This window comes from Rhineura floridana, chromosome 1 (genome assembly GCF_030035675.1).
Source record: "Rhineura floridana isolate rRhiFlo1 chromosome 1, rRhiFlo1.hap2, whole genome shotgun sequence".
Classification (NCBI taxonomy): domain Eukaryota; kingdom Metazoa; phylum Chordata; class Lepidosauria; order Squamata; family Rhineuridae; genus Rhineura; species Rhineura floridana.
In genome coordinates this window covers 244,634,205-244,655,097 of record NC_084480.1, presented here as the reverse complement: position 1 = coordinate 244,655,097, position 20,893 = coordinate 244,634,205, and the positions used below count along the sequence as shown (strand labels likewise).

The 20,893-nt window shown below is 43.7% G+C and overlaps 1 protein-coding gene across 2 annotated transcripts in view; it reads right to left on the bottom strand.

The window, feature by feature from the left end:
• THOC1 (THO complex subunit 1) overlaps positions 1–20,893 on the bottom strand; it is a 38,809-nt gene that overhangs the window by 2,485 nt on the left and 15,431 nt on the right. For both annotated transcript variants that reach the window (XM_061596719.1, XM_061596725.1), the window contains exons 12-20: positions 17,888–17,988; positions 14,339–14,405; positions 14,064–14,114; positions 13,370–13,440; positions 11,600–11,698; positions 3,735–3,800; positions 2,825–2,908; positions 2,520–2,667; positions 1,484–1,559 (exon numbers count right to left, since the gene is read on the bottom strand). In XM_061596719.1, the coding sequence (XP_061452703.1) occupies positions 1,484–1,559; positions 2,520–2,667; positions 2,825–2,908; positions 3,735–3,800; positions 11,600–11,698; positions 13,370–13,440; positions 14,064–14,114; positions 14,339–14,405; positions 17,888–17,988 (763 nt within the window). The remainder of the gene's footprint in view (positions 1–1,483; positions 1,560–2,519; positions 2,668–2,824; positions 2,909–3,734; positions 3,801–11,599; positions 11,699–13,369; positions 13,441–14,063; positions 14,115–14,338; positions 14,406–17,887; positions 17,989–20,893) is intronic.

Here is a 20,893-nt window from a genome sequence, read left to right as displayed (position 1 = left end):
ACTTTTGTTTAAGTTCTATTAACTTCGCATCATACTCCAGGCAGATCACTTACTCCAATCCAATTTGGTATCAACATCCTCCTGGACATGGCAGGACATCCATTTCTACATCCAGACTGCAATCCTATACATACTTATAGATACTGAATTAATAAGGCTGGTGTGACCACTCCATAGTAGTCTCACAAAACACTAAGTACTTTCAGATATCCCAAAGGAAATTAAGAAAGCAAAAATGAAGAGGTGCTGTAGGCCACTTTCATACTCTCTGAAAGGGCAAACCTTAATTACTTTCAAATCACTCATGGATTTTGGATAGTGTGCCGGGCAATTTCAATGTTTAGTAAAATAAGACAGCTAGTTTACATTTGTTTTGTAAGATCAAAACAAACCAACTGCTCTGAAAGGAATCCGTTTAGTCCCAATGTTTCCAACTCTAGTGGTCATTCTCATTTACAGTACATTTCAGAAACAGCTATAATGCTATTACAGCAAAAAAATGAAACTGAATGACGGGGGGGGGGGAAGGTCATAATATATTTGATGAGAGTACGTTCAAAAACTACTGCCAGGTAATGACTATTAAAATTTCATTAAAAACAAGTGGAACTGAAATATAGCAAGGGAAAGGCAGATATCAACTGAAATAAACTAGAGGATGACAAGTAATAGTAGTAGTAAATAAATGGAGAACAAAAAGTGTCAAAACGAGAGAGTGCAATAGAGCAGACAAGGAGAATAAGCAGGATTCTACTTTTCAATGCCATTATGAGGTGGAGGCATTCATGAATAAGCATAGAAGAACTGCATGAAATTGCATCATGAATCTGAGAGCAAAATGGATGTGAAGCAATCACACGGGAAAGGAAGACAAATCATGCAAATGAATTTAATCAGAAAACACAGAACAAGCAAATGAAAAGGGCATGGAAAGATCAAGGATATGCCAAGATTATGGACAGAGACTGATTCACAAATTTTGAGGCAGGAAATGGAACTGGGAGGGTGAGTGATATTTGAAAACTAGCTTTAGATGAAGACAACATACTCCTTCAGGTGGAAATATATACCAATAATTTTACAATACAGCTGATGAGTGCAACTGTTGACAAGGTGATGCTGTCTTGGAACACAGTGTGCCAAAAGGAGCTATGATAGAAGCAGAAAAATATTCTGAAAAGACACAGAACTTTCAGAGTCTACTCATGTAACAAGCATAGACCATTCAGCACTAATGCTGGGGCCAGATTCCATATAGGGAGCAGAAGTTTCAGCTCAGCAGAATTATGAGGCTTCTGTCTTGTGCCTTTGAGAAATCCTAAATTGTGTGGTTCTTCATTCTGAACATAAGACTTGAGCATCAATTACTACTGCTGCTCAGAAGCAGTAAACGATGAACTTGTGGAGAATGTGCAGCTGCTCACATACTCCTTTTACAACATGTGTTGAGGAAAAAGGGAGAACGCCAAGAACACACACTTACTTTCATTGTTTTCCTTTAATAAAGCATTATCTTCCTCATCTTCATCCTCGCCTGTTTTAATTTCTTCAGAAGGAGGCTATAATGAGAGAACTGTGTATCACTGAATGGATTTGTGCTCAAAAAGTATTTGCTACATGGTGGTCCCTGAAGCATATGTAGTAGAACAGAGAGTTGAGACACACATTTGGAATTTATTTTTAAAAAGCTTGTTTTTAATATAAACATTTGTTCTAACGCTACTTCTAAACTTTGCTAAATTAAAGCTTAAGATCCTTTTGAGATACAGTCTATTACATTTTTGAAGTTCAGATATGGTGAATCAACTTTTCTATGAATTCTCATCCAAAACTGCTAGGATGACAGAGATGATAATATCTCATTGCAATGAGAATGAATGGTTAGTGATTTTTTGGAACAAATTACTAATTCAAATTGACTTAACCCAAAAGCTAACTTAAAAGCTTCACTGTCAAGACAAATCCCCATTCTTCTATTTTTCCTGCATATTAAAAAGGGCAAGAGAATGTCGAATTCACAAGTCTGGACCTTTTCAAGAAACACAAGACAGGCAAAAATAAAAGATATAAACAGCAGAGGAACTTCTAAACCCAACTATGTCTCTCTCCTGCTGAGATTTCTTTTCACAATGTGTGTGTATAAATGTGTTACAGACAAAAACAAACCATAAAACATAAATAAGTCTGTGTGTATAATAACTAGCTCCCAATTTTGTCACTCTGAGGTATGCTTAGAATGTGTGAAGAGAGAGATTGCTGAAAACTGGCAGCTCTAGAATGCTCCCCTCACAGAAGTCTGCCAAAAGTGTGGTTTAACTAGGCTTCTTTCCAAAGTTTAAAAGATTTAAATAAAGGACACAAAAATTGCTGAGCTTTACATGATGTAAATGTATGGAAACATTTCAGCCGTATACATCTGCATTTTAAAACATTTTAATTTTTTTTAAATTCCCTGCTCACAATTGAAGAATAGGAAGGGATAGGAATTTAAAGAGAATCAAATGTATACTACTACTTACAGGTAGTTCTTTAGCTAATTTGATGACCATGTTTTCAAGGTATTCTGGTAAACTCTTAAATTGCTGATTGGTTGGTTGAAAGAAGTGAGGACTTCTGCGTGCCAAAAGCCTTAGTGCTCTCCAGCCATAGTTAGAATTATTCACAACCCTGTAATCAATGTGAGAATTAGTCTACTATCTAGGAAAAAGGAACTTATTTTCCCAGCTATGTTGTGCTAGCCAAACTATAAGTTTGAATCAGACCTGTGCAACATCAAAGAGGAATGTAAAATGGAAAGCAATGAAAAATGATCTGCAGTACATACTTAAATTCTTTATCAACCATGTTTTCAGGATCTGCTTGTTCAATAGCCTCTTCAAAGAACTCTTCCAACGTTGGCATATATTCTCTAAAAAATAAAGTCGGATTAAGTGTTTTAAGTTTCTAGACTGTCTCCTGATGCCCTAATTGCAATTACTTAAATGTAAGAACCACCATCGATGGAATAAAAGGAAAAAATACTAGTTTTTCTACTATTTTTTAATCATTCTGCATACATGGTGCGGGATTCAATCATGGTTAAACAAATCAATAAATTAAAGAGTGCTCCTTTTACTGTGATATGGCATATCACAATTTGGATAACATATCAATTAAAATATGAAAAGATACTAATATTAATTGGATTAAATCCTTATTTGCAGTTATAGTAACAATATACTATTGCTGCAATATCTAGCAGACGTTCCTAGTGATACCTCATGCTGTAATGCTCCTAGGAACCTACTAGATGTTCTCTGGTTATCTGCTCACCTTCTCTATGTCTACATTAATTTATTCAATACACTTCATGAGTCTTATATTGCTTTCTCCAAGAAAAAGTGAGAAGCATACTACCAATGTATAAAGTAATAAAGTCAATGACATATGACTAAAACTTGACAAAATCAAAATTAGTAATAAAATCAATCCCAGGTACATAAAGCGACCACCTCACTGAAGCTCAGCAGCCCTGTGCCTGATCAGTGCCTGGATGGGTGACCACCTAGAAATGACATGCATGTTGCTTTGGGTTCCATAGTAAATGAAAGGCAGGATATAAAAGAAAGAAAATAAAGTGAATAAACATTATTAGAATACTTGTAATATTATTTCAGGACAAAGTGGCCCCAGAGTTCAAACTTGTTTCATTATGGACCCCTTCCCCAACTTCCTGGATTTGTTTTACGACTTACCGGCTCTCAGATTTACAAGCTTCCATATTATCAGGGCATAAGTTCCAGAGACGAGTCAACTCTTCACTGAAAGGAAAAAGAAGCCAGTTACTGAATTTTTATGAAATGTTTTGATGTGCCAAATATTTTAAAAATGGGTTTCTTCAAGGCAAAAAAGGTTAACCAGAGGACTGGAAACAAAGCCCTATGTGGAGAGACTGAAAGAACTGGGCATGTTTAGCCTTGAGAAGAGAAAACTGGCGGGAAAGACGATAGCTCTCTTCAAGTACTTGAAATATTGTCACACAGTCAAGGGCCAGGATCTCTTTTGGATCATCCCAGAGTGCAGACATGGAATAATGAGCTCAAATTACAAGAAGCCAGATTCTGGCTGAACATCAGGAAAAACTTCCCAACTATTAGACCAGTATGACAACGGAACCAATTACCTAGGGAGGTGGTGGGCTCTCCAACACGAGCCATTCAATAGGCAACTGGACAACCACCTGTTGGGTGTGCTTTAACTTAGACTCCTGCACTGAGCATGAAGGGTTGGACTAAATGGCCTTATAGGCCCTTTCAATTCTACTCTTCTATGAAAAAATAGCATTATATTAGGATGCAACATTGTGTGTGTATACCCACACTGAAGTATTACTATACAAAATTTCACATGTAAGAGAACTTCAGATTTAACCTCTCCTTTAAAGTCCTAGGGAGGAAACTTCAATCTATATTGTACTGCTGTTTCTAAAATGAAAATGGTCTCAACGAGAGACCCAAGAGACACTCTGAACAATCACACAAAGGTCTTGCAATTGACTGGGACGTGGGTCTTCTTCCATCAGCAGGCTTGGCCTGTTAGAATAGACCATTGGTCTCACCTGAAGGGTGATTTTCATATGAGGACGGCCATCACTGCGGGTGTTAGCTCCACCTATTGTGCGAAGGCAAGAATGTTTTTTGAAGTCAAGACTAGGGGCGTCAGGCCCCTCCCACTCTCCAGTTCATTCGCAGCGAGTCTATAGAAAAATATCTAAAAATAGAAAAACAGGGCCGACAGGCCTGCCAACAGGAAAACAACGTGCATAGTAACATGACTCTAACATAGAGATATAACAGAACTAGCAGTCGTGACTTCACTAGTAACTTTAAATGCAATAGCGTAATATATAACGGTTCAATAAAATATTTATACATCCTCCAACTGGGAGGGCCGTGATGGCCGTCCTCATATGAAAATCACCCTTCAGGTGAGACCAATGGTCCATTTTCCATATGAGGCCGGCCATCACTGCGGGATGTACCAAAGCAGCCCATAATAGGGAGGGATCACCCACATGCTAATTATCATTAAGAACCTGTTGCAACACTCGTCTGCCAAAAGAAGCATCGGCAGAGGCATAACGATCTATTTTGTAATGCCTTATAAACGAGTGTGGAGTAGACCAAACAGCTGCTCTGCAAATATCAGCAACAGGGGTGTTGGTAGCAAAGGCAGCAGAAGTAGCCGCTGACCTGGTGGAATGAGCCGTGATACTATCAGGAACTGGGAGCTGAAGAGCTTCATAAGCTAAAGCAATACAGGCTCGCAACCAGCGGGATAATGTAGAATTAGTTACTTTATGCCCCATAGACCTTGGATTAAAGGATACAAATAGAGACTCCGGTCGTCGAATCTCCTGGGTCCTAGACAGGTAGGTCTTGAGAGCCCTCCGAACATCCAACGAATGCCAAGCCTTCTCTAGAGGATGAGTAGGGTTCAGGCAAAATGAAGGGAGTACAATGTCCTGATTGCAATGGAAAACTGAATTGACCTTGGGACGGAAGGAAGGGTCAGTTTTCAGCACAACAGAGTCCTTGTGAAAGACACAGAGATGGCGAGCAGAAGACAATGCGCCCAGTTCCGAAACTTGTCTGGCAGAAGTGATGGCGACCAGGAACAAGACCTTGAAAGACAGTAGACGTAAAGGCACAGTCCTAAGGGGTTCAAACGGAGGGTGTTGTAAAGCTTGTAGGACCTTGGACAGACTCCATGAAGGAAAACGATGTACTACAGCCGGTGAACGTAAAGCAGTGCCTCTGAGGAAGCGTTTAATGAACGGATGTGAGGAAATAGGGGCACCAGTGGAGGAGACTGAAAGGATGGACGACAGAGTGGATGCATGTCGACGTAGAGTGTTGGGTCTGAGTCCCATCATAAAACCGCTATGGAGATATTGCAGCACCTGATGCACAGTGGCCTGGGATGGGTCGCAGTGGTGAGACTGGCACCACTTGGAGAAAGCCACCCAAGTATGTTGATAAATACGGGTGGTAGATGGTCGTCTCGAGGCTAAGATAATATCAATAACAGCGTCAGACAGTCCAGCCGACCTCAAATGTCCCCATTCAAAAGCCACGCTGTTAGATTGAGCCAAGTGGGGTCCTGATGCCATACTGGACCCTGGGATAGAAGATCTGGCCTGACTGGAAGTGTCCAAGGATCCATCACCGACATTGAGAGAAGATCCGAGAACCACGGTTGGCGTGGCCAATATGGTGCTATCAGAACCAACTGTGCCCTCTCGCTCTGCGCCTTCCGCAATGTTTTGGCTAACAGCGGTATAGGAGGGAAGGCGTACAAAAGACCGTCTGGCCACGGTATGGACAGAGCATCCACTGCTTCCGCTGCTGTGTCCAGGTATCTGGCAAAGTATCTGGGAAGCTGTTAATTGCGACTGGAAGCAAACAGGTTGATTGAGAAGACGCCGAACCGACGCTGGAATATGGTCGGATGAAGTTTCCATTCTCCCGGAATGACCTGTTGTCTGCTGAGCCAGTCTGCTGTCACATTCCAAATCCCTCTGAGATGCTCTGCTTTTAGGGATTGTAGATGTTGTTCTGCCCAGACGAAGATGAGGAAAGCTAGGTCCTGCAGAGGACGGGACCTGGTGCCCCCTTGTCTGTTCAAATGTGATTTTACACACGTGTTGTCCGTTCGAATGAGAACATGGTCCAAAGGGAACAGAGACTGAAAATGAAGCAGAGCTAAGTGGACCGCCTTGAGCTCCAGCCAATTGATGTTCTGAGCCTGCTCTGCTGTGGACCAAACCCCCTGAACATACTGGGAGTTGCAGTGTGCTCCCCAGCCGATGAGACTGGCATCCGTGGTGACAACAGTCCTGCAAAGTTCTCTGAACGGAGTGCCTCTGGAAGGATGTTGGACCCTCATCCACCAGCGGAATGAAAGGCGCAGTGCGGGGCTCAGAGGAACTGTGCGATGACTGGAGTTGGCAATGTCCTGTTGAAAGGGCAACAAAGCCCACTGAAGGTGGCGAGAGTGGGCTCGAGCCCATGGCACAATGTGGATGGTAGAGATGAACATTCCGAGTGCCCTGGCTAGAAGCATGATGTCTGCGGTAGTTTGTCGCATCAAGGACCTCGCGATGTTTGTGATGGCAGTTATGCGATCTGGAGACAGAAACACCATCGCCTGCAGGGTGTCCAACATTGCCCCTAGATGTAGTAGGCATTGGGTCGGTTGAAGATGGCTTTTGTCGAAGTTGACAAGCCAGCCGTAGGCCTGCAAAACATTGAGGGTGAGCGTTAAATGACGATGAGCCAGCTTCTCAGAGCTTGCCCATATTAAAATATCGTCCAGATATGGGTAGAGATGGACCCCTTGAATCCGGAGGTAAGCCACTAAGGTGAGAAGCACTTTTGTAAATACTCGCGGAGCAGAGGAGAGGCTGAACGGCATCGCTCTATATTGAAAATGCTGGGGGCCAAAAGCAAACCGAAGAAACTTTCTGTGGGCTATGCAAATGGGCACATGGAGATACGCTTCCTTTAGGTCGATAAAAACCAGGAAGTCTCCTTCTTGCAGGCTTTCAGTGATGGAGTGGAGGGATTCCATTTTGAATCTGCGGTATGTTACAAAACGGTTGATGAACTTGAGGTCCAATACCGCCCTCCATGACAAATCTCGTTTGGGCACAGCAAATAGGAGGGAGTACACCCCTTCTGACCTCTCTGTTGTAGGGACTGGCTCTATCGCCGCTATGTCCAAGAGGTGTTGTATAGCTGTCTGCATGATAATGTGCCTGGTCGGCACCCTGGGGCAAGGGGATGGCTGGAATTTGTCTGGTGGAGTCGCCCAAAACTCTATTGCATAGCCTGAACAAAAAAGGTCCCTGATCCAGGCGACCTTAGTTAGACGCAGCCACTGGTCTCCAAACATAAGTAGTCTGCCACCAACAGGAAGTGCATAAATACTGTTTGCGCTGGCGAGACCCTCCCCTACATGAGGATGATGAGGTACTTCTGCGCCCTTGGTACTGACCTCTGCCCTGGAAACGTCGGTTCCAGGTTCCCCTGAAGGAATTGGAGTCATAGGATCAGGAGCCGCAGCCTCGTCCTCCTGGCCGCGTTCCTCGAAAGGGCTGGTTAGTGCGGAAGGAGGGAAATCGCCTGAAAGGCCTATGATCGATGTTCTTGACAGTGGCCAACACTGGTTTGTGAGCGTCTTTGGGGTCAATCAGCACTGCCTTTAGAGTTTCCTGGCCGAAGAGCAAAGAGCCGGAGTAAGGAGCCCTAGAAAGATTCACTCTGGACGTAGAGTCAGCTTGCCAGTGGCGCAGCCAGAGGGTCCGTCGAGTGACTATCTGAGCCGTCATGGCTCATGCCCCCAGTTGAGTGGCATCCAAAGTGGCATCAGCTACAAACGCTGCCGTCTTGCGCAACTTTATCAATGACCTTCTGAGAGAAACAGGATCAGGGGTAGGGTCCTCTAGAAGATCATCTATCCACATCATTGCTGCCCTGGAGAACATGGAAGCTGATGCGGAGGCTCGCCTGGAGAAAGCGGTGACCTCATGATTTTTGCAGAGAGCGAAGTCTAATCTTCGCTCAGTAGCATCCTTTAGTTGGGATTCTCCTTCCCTATGCAAAAGAGATCGCGAAACTAGGCTAGTGATCGGCTCGTCTATGCTAGGGACGGCCAGCTTGTTGGCAAAGTTAGGAGCTAGGGAGTAAAGTTTGTCAGCCAGGTTCTTGAAGCGGTGAGTTTGGAATGGATGAGACCATTCTTCGGTGGCCAGTTTAGCGATGGGATCCGGCACCGGGATGTAATGCTCAGTTGGTGCAGGGGATTTGAGAACCCTGGCCCCTTTAATAGCTGGAGCAGTAGCCGTTGAGGGCGCAGCTTGGAGACCAAGGGTGTTAACGACCCTGCGAGCTAGGGGCTGATAATCTGCGGTATTAAACAAGCGATATGATGTATCCTCCTCGTGTTCCGAATAGTCGCTCCATTCATCTCCTTCAGCCTGATCAGCAAAGGTTGAGCCCTCCCCATACGAAGCGTCCTCAATACATCTGCCTCTAGCTACATCAAAGGGATTTGGGGAGCAGGAAGGATTTGCCTCATGACATACATGTGGGTCCATAGTGCGTTGAGGTATGGCGGGGACTTGTGGTGGTGACTGCATTTGAGTGAAAAATGACAGCATGCCCTGAAGTTGTGAAAGAAAATCATGAGACAGCTGCAGCCCTGTTGAAACAGATGGTTGTGCCAGAGTAGATGGCTCAGTGGGCTGAGTCGGAGGGTAAGCCCTGGGCGGCAACACGGGAGGAGGCTGGCTAAGTGTTGGCTGAGTAGGAAAACCAGCAAAGTCCTCCTCATCAGAAGATGCAGCGGGGGAATGAAAGATATTCGTTAGCTGTTCCTGGGCTGCTGCGGTGGGATTCGGAACAGAGGCATAGTGTGGACGCTTGGGCTTGCTGTGGCTGGAAAGATGTTTAGTCTTAGCCAGTGCTTTGGCATGCTTAGGCTTAGTTGCCTTAGCTGGTTGTGGCTTGGCTGTCTGAGACATGTCTGGTTGTTCCGCCATCTTATATTCACTATGGGTGCAGTACACAGCCACAGCGGGGGCAGAATGTAGAGACCCGAACAGGCACAGTACACGACCACAGAGGGGGTAGAATGCACTGGCAGATGGCTAAGTACACGGCCACAGAGGGGGCAGAATGTACGAAGGTAACAGCGTCAATATAATGCAGACTAGACTTCAGGCTTGGTACACGGCCACAGAGGGGGCAGGATGTACAGTATAGACTGCCCTAGTACACGGCCACGGAGGGGGCAGAATGTACAGTTCAAATAAGTTTTTAGTGCAGTAGGAACCGGCTGGGCAGTGGCCACGAGTTGAGGTACGATCAGAGGCTGCAGAGGGCCACTGTTGCAATAGGCAGCAGTATGAGTTAGTGAGAGGGGAACTCTTGTAGGGCTAACTAGTCTTATCTGAAAACTCACATACAAGCAAGCCTGCTCAAGGTAAGAAGTCCCCTTTATTTAGTTCAGGACAGATGAAACAAAAAGGGCGGGGAAAAACAGGACAAACAAATTGGCGCCCGTAAAGGAGACGGAAAAAAAGAACACTAAAAATGGCGGAGGGAGAGGCAGTAATGGTGGGCGCTGAGGCAACAGCTAACTGACCGAAAATAATAATAATAAAAAAATAAACTGCCTAACACAGTGTCAAGGAACGTGCGATGGCCGTTCTGAAGGGCGCAATCGCGGCTCGTAATAGCAAGCACCGTAGCAGCTAAGGGAGCTGTAGTGTCAGCCGCCGCCGCCGCCGACTACGGAGGCTTTCGCGGCGAGAACTTAAGGCCACTAGTCTGGCACCGTAGCAGCTAAGGGGGCTGTAGCAGCTAAGGGAGCTGCGGCTCCGTGCCTTTTCCCTGCCCGGCTATAGCGATCTAGCTCGCTGTCTAGCCTCTATCGTTCTTCTCAGAGCTCTTTGGAGGCAGGGCAGTCTAAACAAAGGAGCACTGAATTAGAAAGAGCCGCAGCCGCAGGCTCTGGAGCTGCCGTGAAAAAGGCGAGAGGTGGCTTGAGGAAGAGAGCTGCAGCCGCAAACTCTCGGGTTAAATCTGCGGCCGCCTGCAAAGGAAGGAGAGCCGCAGCCGCGGTCTCCCGGCAGCGGGAAGGGAGCAACCCCAAACGGCCAGGGACAAAACAAGCGAGTCGTGAACTCGGAAAGGCACGAAAGAAGCGGCGAGTAAAGCAGGGAGCTGCAGCCGCAAGCTCCTGCCAGAGAAGAGAGAGAACCGCAGCCGCGGTCTCTACAAGAGCCGTTGGGCTCAGAAGCTGGGAAAAAGAACGGGCAGGGCCAAGAAGGTTCCCCTCAAAATTCCCCAGGAAGCACGAGGCAAAAGATTAAATACCAGACAGAGGGAAGGGAGAACGTGGAATACACATAAAACAACCTCCACCCGTCAGACAAACACAGAAAAGACACACAAAACTTAGCTAAAAGCTACGCTATCTGCAATATCAAACTTGTTCGCTACGAAGGCAAGAATGAACTGGAGAGTGGGAGGGGCCTGACGCCCCTAGTCTTGACTTCAAAAAACATTCTTGCCTTCGCACGATAGATGGAGCTAACACCCGCAGTGATGGCCGGACTCATATGGAAAAGGTGACACTAGAGAGCCTTCTCTATTGTGGTCCCCTGACTGTGGAAAGCCATTATGGAAATACAGATGGCAGAGACTGATGTAAAAAACTCCAAAACAATTCTTTAAGCATTTGGATTAAATTAGATCACCCACTGGTTTAACTATTCTCATGCTGTTGCTGTCATTGATAGTTGAATTAATTAGTTGATTTAATCATTATTATTTTATGTATTGTTTGAAACTACCCTGGGATCACTTTAATGTGATGGGCAGCCCACAAATATCAGAAATGAATTTGGCATTCATAATGTAACCAAACCATGCCCTTCAGCTTCAAAATAATGCTTTTCACATCACCAGCCAGATGGGCGACTAAGAAATCCAATAAATAATAATAACAAATTACAAGTATACAGATTATAAAATATAGAGGTTTAACATACTTCCCCATCAGAATTTTTTTGTTAGGTCCTTTTCCCAGGAAATCTTCAGGAGCTGGTCTCTTCCGGACAAAGGGTCTTATTGGCTTAGAATCACTTGGTCTACAGAACAAAAAATATGTTAACAACCAGTATGGTGCTGTGACCAGAATGTAGAGCTTGTAAGTCAACAACCTGCACACCTATATTCACTGTGTTATCTTGGGCAAGTAACATTTGGCTTAAGCTACCTTATGCGTTTCTTGTTATGCTAAAATGCCACTCCAAGCTCTAAGAAGTCACAAATGTAATATAATAAATAAACACGGAGAACCCCAATAAGAAATTAGTAAGATTTTTGGCTGAAATGCTTTTGAAGAGCTTGTATCAAATGGGAAAGACTTAAAGAGACTTCATAACAGGGAACGTAACTGATGCGGAGGGGTTTCCCTTGGATGTCTCATAATGATGTCTGGCTCCTTCGCTGTACAGTTTTTGACAGATACTAAAAGATGCACCTCTTTACCCTGGCCTTCAGCACTTGACATATGCATTTTTAGGACCAACTCTATTCCCATGAATGTAATATGTTTTAATTGTTTTTAATACTGTATTTTAAATTTCTATAACCCACCATGGGACCTACTGGTGAAGGGTGAGTGATAACGGTGGTAGTAGTAGTAGCAGTAGTAGCAGCAGCAGCAATAACTTATTATTAGTTTGGTGTTACAGTAGTGTTGATCTGGAGAGAGCCCGACTAACGTTTGTTTCCCTCAGATGTACCTGCAAATCTGAAGATGCATGTCTGCATAAGAGACCTGAAGGTTTCTGTGGTCCCAAATACATCCTACAATTTCGGAAGAGTTATGAACCAGACCCCAGGGGCTTAGCTACAAGCAATAATCACTAACCCTACATCTGCCTCTCTTGTGCCATTCTTCCCTAGTTCAATACCCAGATGCCACCAAGCAACATAGATGGCTCTACCATCTATTTACTGAAGTGCTGTGAATTTAGTTGTGGTCTATTACAGCCCAATTTGGTGTGCTGGCCTCTCTATCTCACCCTATCCTTAAGAGAAGAGTTAGATTTTTTTATGTTATTTACTTAAAATATTCATACAATTATCAATACAAAAACCAGAGTGAAGCATAGAACATAAACAAGCTGCATATATCAAACAACTACATAATAAAACGTAAGAGCAGGTTAAAACTATCGCCAACTTAACCTTACTAGGTTTTAACCTGGCCCTGAAATAACATTGGTGCCAATGGTACTTCTAAGGGGAGGGCATTCCACAAGCAGGACATCACCACAGGAAATAATTTTGTTTAGTTACACCAGTGGCATATTTGATGAGCTTTGATCAATCACACATTTTGTGGCCTGTGATTCCATCAATTTCTGTGCCAAAATTCTTTCATATCAAAACTGATTTTTTTATAGCTACCCAAGTACAAGCCTATGCTTTGGTCCAGAAAACTCAGATTTTACACTCCCACACACATCGTAAGCCCCAAACATTCCACTATGTTTATATCTTGGGAGAATCTTTTCAAGGAGAAGCAAAATGAGAAAAATCTACAAGAATTATGTGTCCACGGGGGAATTAGCTCCATGAAACACGGTTCTCATTTATTTATATATCTGGTTCCCAAACAGTTTACAACAATACAGCACTACCTGTTTATTCTCCTGAAAAGATAAGATATATACAGATAGTACAGGAACATGAAGCCTGGGATGGGAACGTTTATCCAATCCCTAAAGAACATTTTTTGAGCTTCTTACCTTTCTTTCACGAAACTTGGACAACCTTCATTTTTCCATGAATTCCAGTTTTCTTCAGTGTTTAATATGTGCTACAAAAACAAAAAAAATTAAGAATGAATCAGCATGAGTTTTTGCCATCTTCAATATTAGCACTAAGGGTTTTTTTTAAATGTTATGAGCATATCAGATAGCCAAGACAGAGGTCAAAGGAGAAATACAGTTTCAGTGTTCACTTCTGAGAATGGAAAAGGGGTGGTTTTTTTAAAATATATGAGTTGGATCCAGAGTTTGATTCTATTCACAGGACACTCCTGCTAGAGGAAGAGAGTGGGGAGACAATTCCTCTTGAAGGCTTCTTAGTCCATTGAAAATCTGCTCTAGTGGGTCGAGGAACCCACTGGAACATAATGGTATTGGGGGGGTGCAGGGGAGAAATCGGCATTCACTGGAACACAGTCCATTTCATGAATGGAAAGAGCCCTTCCATCTTAGAAGGGCATGTCTGGATCCAACCATAGGTATATGCATGCAACTTTGTCACAAGACCATGGAAAAACAAATAGTATCTTAAAATCAAAGGAAAGAGTGCATGCAAAAAATAGTAGGCAAACATCAGGTGTAATATGTGTGAGTTCACTGTTTGAAGCTAACCTCATTTAAAGTAGATGGGACCCGTCTACAGTTCGATTCAGTTTATCAAGGGGGCACTCACCTCAACCATTTTTGAGAATCTCTCTCCATCTGGGGGATTTTCTGAAAGCAGCTGTTATTGGAAGAAGCCACATAGTTAGATGACAAAAGTTGCAGCAGAGTATTTGAAAGACAATGTTATCAACAAAAGTTAAGCCAACAGCTTCATAAATGCAAATTACTATCTTTTGTTTTCTAACTACATACAAATTTATTTCACAATCTAGATGACTTGGCTAAACTTGAAAAAAGAACAAGACAAACTTAATTATATTTTGTTCAGTCTATAGCACTGACCTGGTAAACTAATTTTGTAGTATCTTCAATCCACAGGGACTGTTCATCAGTTAGAATGTAGTTTGAACTAGAAAGCAAGCCAACACTTATGTCAAAAAGGCCGACAACACAGTATGTTTAAGTTAATCACTTGAGCATTATTGCTTTAAGTTTGAAATGGGGATGATAGGAGTTGAAGTCCAGCATCCGAAGTGCCACAGATTCTCCATCCCTGCTTTTAACAGGTTATGAAGTTACAGTTCATCTCAAAGGCAGCAAAAATGGTCCATGATCCAACCAAAGTCAAGAACATTTAAGTCTTTTATTTCAATGGAATAGATCTGAACAAATGCTTAGTTTTGTCTTGATCACAGCCGTGATACGCATGATGTGTGTGTACGCAAAGGAAAAATAGATTAAATATTTATACCCTACTTGTCTAAAACTACTAATCAAAGCAGATTACAATATGAAATACTGAATACAATATAAGACTAAAATTGCATATTCAATACAAACCTATTAAGAACAACAAAAGATTATTTATCATCATCATCATTTGTATTACATGCAGATTAAACTTGCTTCATTCTGCTCTCATAGCTGTAAGTCCATTTTCTTTTTCACACAAATCCACTATTTAAGATTATGGTGGCATCATGACCATATCTCTTGTGATGAACGAGTGGGATTTCCTTGTGGCTCATCTTTATTTAGATATTTTTCATTTTTTAAATAAAGTCCCTGGATCTTTGGCAATAATTGTACTATAAGAACAACAGAGTTGTGTCACAGAATTGTGTGATTAGAGTCCTTCTTTGCACAGCACATGGAAGGGACTGTGCAAATGGGAACAACTAGGAAGAGCCAAGATTTTACTAACAAGGGAGAATGTATAATTAAAAAAACAGAATGGATTTAATCCAGACTTCTGCTTGGTGGAGTTCCACTTGCACTGGAGAAAGGGTGTAGGATACCTCCCCACCCCTGCCTCAGTGATCCCTGAAGCACTGCTCTGGAGGGTTCATGGACATGTGAGGTGGTGCTGAAGGCTGCAGGGGGAAGGAGGTATTGGTGAAAATCATCACTCCCTTCCTCCTGCGAAGAACATCTACTGGATCTCACTTCCCTCCACAAATGGAAGGAGCCCTTTTGTTCTGAGAAGCAGTAAAAAAAGTTTCTCCATGGATATCTCCATTGAGATATTATAACTACTTCTTATGGAACACAATTCAACAAAACTTAGCCTTGATTCTTACTTGGAAATAGTTTTCTTTCCACATATAGGTGGTCATATGTTAACAAACAAAAACAAAGTACACAAATTCAGCATAAAGTTCCACTGGTGACTTAGTGAACAAGACAGTAACAACTCTATAGCTACTTACTTCCCACTCCCCACCCCATGGGCAAACAGCTGAGCAGGCCACCCACCTATCATGTGATGTCACGATAAGCGGAGGGTTCAATCCTACTCTGCAGGGCTCTGCTTCAGCAGCACATTCCCAAGAGGGAATGCACTGGTGGTCAACACTAAGCAGGAGTGAACTCTCCACTCACCAACTAATGAGCATAGACTTCAGTTTGGCTCTCTGCAGGAGTGTGCTTTGCCAGCATGTTCCCGTGGCAAAAAGGGAATGCACTGGCAAAGCAGAATCTAGCAAGCCCCACCCACTGATGTCAGCCGATTCACAGGTAGGCATGGTTTGGGGTAAATGGCCTCAAGGGCCAAATTGGATTGCCTGATGGGCCAAGCCTGGCAGATAGGCCAGAGGTTCCCCACTTCTGATATAATGAAAACTTTATTACATAACTGCCATGGTCCAGAGACCCCATTCATGTACAGGCTTCTTGTTTTCATTTGTGAGAAGGAAAATATTTATTTTTTATTTATTAAATTTATTAGTCGCCCATCTGGCTGGTTGTCCAGCCACTCTGGGCGACGTACAAGATAAAAAACCAATACATTAAAACGTTAAAATTTAAAACCATAACAGTAAAAACCTAACCCACCCCAAAAGCCTGCCTGAAGAGCCAGGTCTTCAAGGCCCGGCAGAAGCTCATCATAGAAGGGGAATGGCAGAGATCATTTGGGAGAGAGTTCCACAGGGTGGGGGCCACTATTGAAAAAGCCCTCTCTCTAGTCCTCACCAGTCTAGCTGTTTTAACCGGTGGGATCGAGAGGAGGTCTTCTGAGGCTGATCTTGTTGAGTGGCATCCCTGATGATGCTGGAGGCGCTCCTTCAGATAGACTGGGCTAAAACCGTATAGGGTTTTAAAGGTCAAAACCAACACCTTGAATTGGGCCCGGTAAACAACCGGTAGCCAGTGCAACTCCTTCAGCACTGGAGTGATGTGATCTTGCCGGTGGCTGCCTTTAATCAGACGAGCTGCCGCATTCTGTACCAGTTGCAGCTTCTGGACCCCACGTAGAGCGCATTACAGTAGTCTAGGCGAGAGGTGACCAGGGCATGTACCACCGGTGGGAGCAGATGGTTGGGAAGGTAGGGGCGCAGCCTCCGTATCAGATGGAGTTGATACAGTGCCGCCCGGCTCACAGCCGAGACCTGAGCCTCCATGGACAGCTGGGAGTCAAGAATGACCCCCAGGCTGCAGACCTGGTCTTTCAGGGGCAATCGTACCCCATTGAGCACCAGGTCCACATCCCCCAGCCTTCCCTTGTCTCCCACAAACAGTACCTCGGTTTTGTCAGGGTTCAGCTTCAGCTTATTCCTTCCCATCCAGCCACTCACCGATTCCAGGCACTTGGACACGGTTTCTACAGCCAACTTCGGTGAAGATTTAAATGAGAGATAGAGCTGCGTGTCATCCGCATACTGATAACATTGCAGCCCAAATCTCCTGATGATTGCCCCCAGCGGCTTTATATAGATGTTGAACAGCATCGGGGAGAGGATGGAACCCTGTGGCACCCCACAAGTGAGAGGCCAAGGATCCGAGACCTCATCCTCCAATGCCACTCTTTGGTACCTACCAGAGAGGAAGGAATGGAACCACTGCAATACAGTGCCCCCTATGCCTAACCTCTTCAGGCGGTCCAGGAGGATAACGTGGTCAACGGTATCGAAAGCCGCTGAGAGATCAAGGATGACAAGGAAGGTGCATTCGCCCCTATCCCACGCCCTCCTCATATCATCTACCAAGGCGACCAAGGCTGTTTCAGTCCCATGTCCAGGCCTGAAGCCCGATTGAAATGGATCCAGATAATCTATACACGAGGAACACTTTTCTGTTCTATGTCTCATAGTAAAACACAAGCAGCGAGAGAAAGCACATGGTTCTGGAAACACTCAGGGTACAATTCATTAAGCACTGTTTCTGCATACCTTCCGCTCTTTTACCATTAGATCATGCAGGAGTATTTTTCAACAGATTGCAGCTAGCAACAGATCCATTTAAACAGAAGAGTTGCAATGAATCAGATTTGAGCAGTTTTAATAAATATATTAGATATACCAAAGTTAAATATACTGAAAGGGAAAAGATTTTCTTCTGCATAATAAAGCATTTTAAAAATAAATTCCCATTTAAGAATGATTCCTAGCTTACCTTTTAAATTTCACTTGTCCCTTTAGATACTGAAATAATATTAAATACTGCAATAGAATGTGACGGCGGAAGTTACTGTCACTCAGCTGTAAATCCATTAACTGTAAAAAAAGAAAGAGAAGTGTGTGTGTACGTATACATCCTTCTGAAGTTCAAAGGTCTTTTATAACAAAAGAGAATTAAAGAGGGGAAAGGTTAGAAAAGGTATCTATGGGCCAAACCAGACATGTCATTAAATATGTCTTTGAGCCAAGGGTGCACTTTAAAAAAAAATACAAACAGCAGCTAGGAGGGGGTGAGAGAAAAGACTGATATTTATTTGGATTGCAGAGAGCAGTGAGTGGAAATATAACTTTGTCTCAACAAAAATCCTTTGAAGCTATTTGCACTGGGAGGAAAAATATCCTAATTCAAAGGAATTTTTTCTCATGATCACAGCAGGAAAGCAAAAAGTTAAAGTCCCCCCTTCCCACCTACTATAATCCTGTCTAGTTACACCATTTGCTACTATTTGCATCCGAAAAGTTCACTGTAGAGTGCAAACACACATTTAGGTTGCAATTCCTTTTTAGGGAAGGTGATTGAGAGGGTTGTGGAGCAGCAATTGCAAGTACTCTTGGATGAAACAGATTATTTTGACCCGTTCCAGTCTGGGTTCAAGCCTGGTTATGGGACTGAATCAGCCTTGGTTGCCCTGATGGATGACTTTTATCAGAAGGACAGGGGGAGTGTAACTCTGTTACTCTTACTTGATCTCTCAGCGGTTTTTGATACCATTGACCATGGTATCCTTCTGGGCCAACTTGGTGAGATGGGTATTGGAGGCACTGTTTTACAGTGGTTCCGATCCTATCTCCAGGGTCGTTTTCAGAGAATAGCATTGGATGATTGTCTTTTGGCCCCCTGGAAGTTGTGCTATGGGGTGCTGGAGGGTACCATCTTGTCCCCCATGCTGTTTAACATCTAAATGAAGCCTGTATGACCAGTCATCAGGAGATTTGGGGTGAGGTGTCAGCACTACCCTGATGATATCCAGCTCTATTTTTCTGTAACATCTGAATTGGGAGAGGCCATGCAAGCCCTGGACCACTGCCTGGACTCGGTGGTGGGCTGGATGTGGGCCAATAAACTGAGTCTGAATACTAGCAAGACGGAGGCCCTGTAGGTTGGTAGTTCCCAAGTTCAGATAATTGGTCAGTTGCCTGCTTTGGATGTGGTCGTATTCCCTCTGAAAGTGCATGTCTGTGGTCTGGGGGTGCTCCTGGATCCATCTTTGTCGCTAGAGGCTAAGAGTGCCTTTTACCAGCTTTGGCTAATAAGACAGCTGTGGCAGTTTCTGGACCGGGATAGCCTGACCACTGTTGTCCATGCACTGGTAACCTCCAGGCTGGATTACTGTAATGTGCTCTATGTGGGGCTGCCCTGGAGGTTGGTTCGGAAGCTGCAGCTGGTGCAAAATGCAGCAGCGAGACTGCTCACTGGGCAAGGTATCGCCAACACGCTATCCCGCTGCTGAAAGAATTGCATTGGCTGCCCATTTGTTACCGGGCCAAGTTCCAGGTTTTAGTTTTGGTGTAGAAAGCCCCATACAGCTTGGGACCAGGATACCTGAAAGACTGTCTTATCCCTTATACACCCAGTCGATCACTGCACTCTGCAAGTGAGGGCCTCCTGCAGATACCATCTTATCAGGAGGTCCATTCTGCACAACATAGGAAATAGACCTTTAGTGTGGCAGCACCTACCCTGTGGAACTCCCTCCCCTTAAATATTAGACAGGCGCCATCTCTGTTATCTTTTCAGCGCCTACTGAACATCTTCCTCTTTCAACAAGCCTTTTAAGTTGAGACCTTATCCAAGTCTGCTTCTGTGTTGGAATTGCTTTTTAATATATTTTTAAACTTTTTTTAAAAAACTATGGTTTGTAACTTCTTTTTAAGATGACTTCAAAGCTTTTAAAAAACATGTTTTTAAAGTTGTTTTGTTTTAATGTATTTTAAAGTCTGTTTTTATGATGTTTTAGTCTTTTTAGTGCTTTTGTTTGCCACCCTGGGCTCCTGCTAGAAGGGCAGGATATAAATCAAATAATAAATAAATAAATAAAGCCAATACATATCTACTCAAAAGTAAGCTCTATTGGGCTCAATGAGGCTTACTCCCAGGTATATGTGTGCTGGATTGTTGCTTTAATCACTCAACTGTAATGAGCCATCTTGTTTGACCTGAATATATTTACAAATAAATTGATTCAAAGTAAGAGAATCTAAGCCAGCTTTGTCCCGCTAATTTCTACGAGGCGAAAACAGGTGAAAGATCAAGTACAAGGGAACCACATGTACACCACCTTGGATTTCAGAACAGAAGAAAGGCAGAATATAAAATAATTAAAAATAAATAGGGCTGTATTTAAGTCTTATTACTCAGAGTAGATCCACTGAAATTAATGAACCTGTTACTCATATCTATTAACTGCAATTGGTCTATTCCAGCCTTTCCCAACTAGTGGGCCACCAAATGTTGTTAGACCACAACTCCCATCAGCCTCAGCCAGCATTGCCAATGGTCAGGAAAGATGGGAATTGTGGTCCAACAACATCTGGTGGCCCACTAGTTGGGAAAGGCTGGTCTATTCTGAGTAGGACTAGCACTGAAAGCACCCATACTCTGGCAACTGACGATTATTGGGGAAAAGCCATAGCTCACTGGTTGTGCATCTGCCTTACATGCAGAAGGTCCCAGATTCAACCCTGGTATCTCCAAGAAGGCCTAGGACAGATCCAGTCTGAAATCCTGGAGACCCACTACCAGCCAATGTAGATTTGGGGGGAGGGGTCTTCTTCTAGCCTGAGGGCCACATTCCCACATGGGAAACCTTCTGGGAGCCACATGCCAATGACGAGCAGAGGCAAAAGCAACCACGATGGAGAGGATTCTTACATTCCAGTCATAAAAAAGTCAGAGCCTGCTACACACACCTCTCTCTATCAGCCAACCGGGCATTATCGT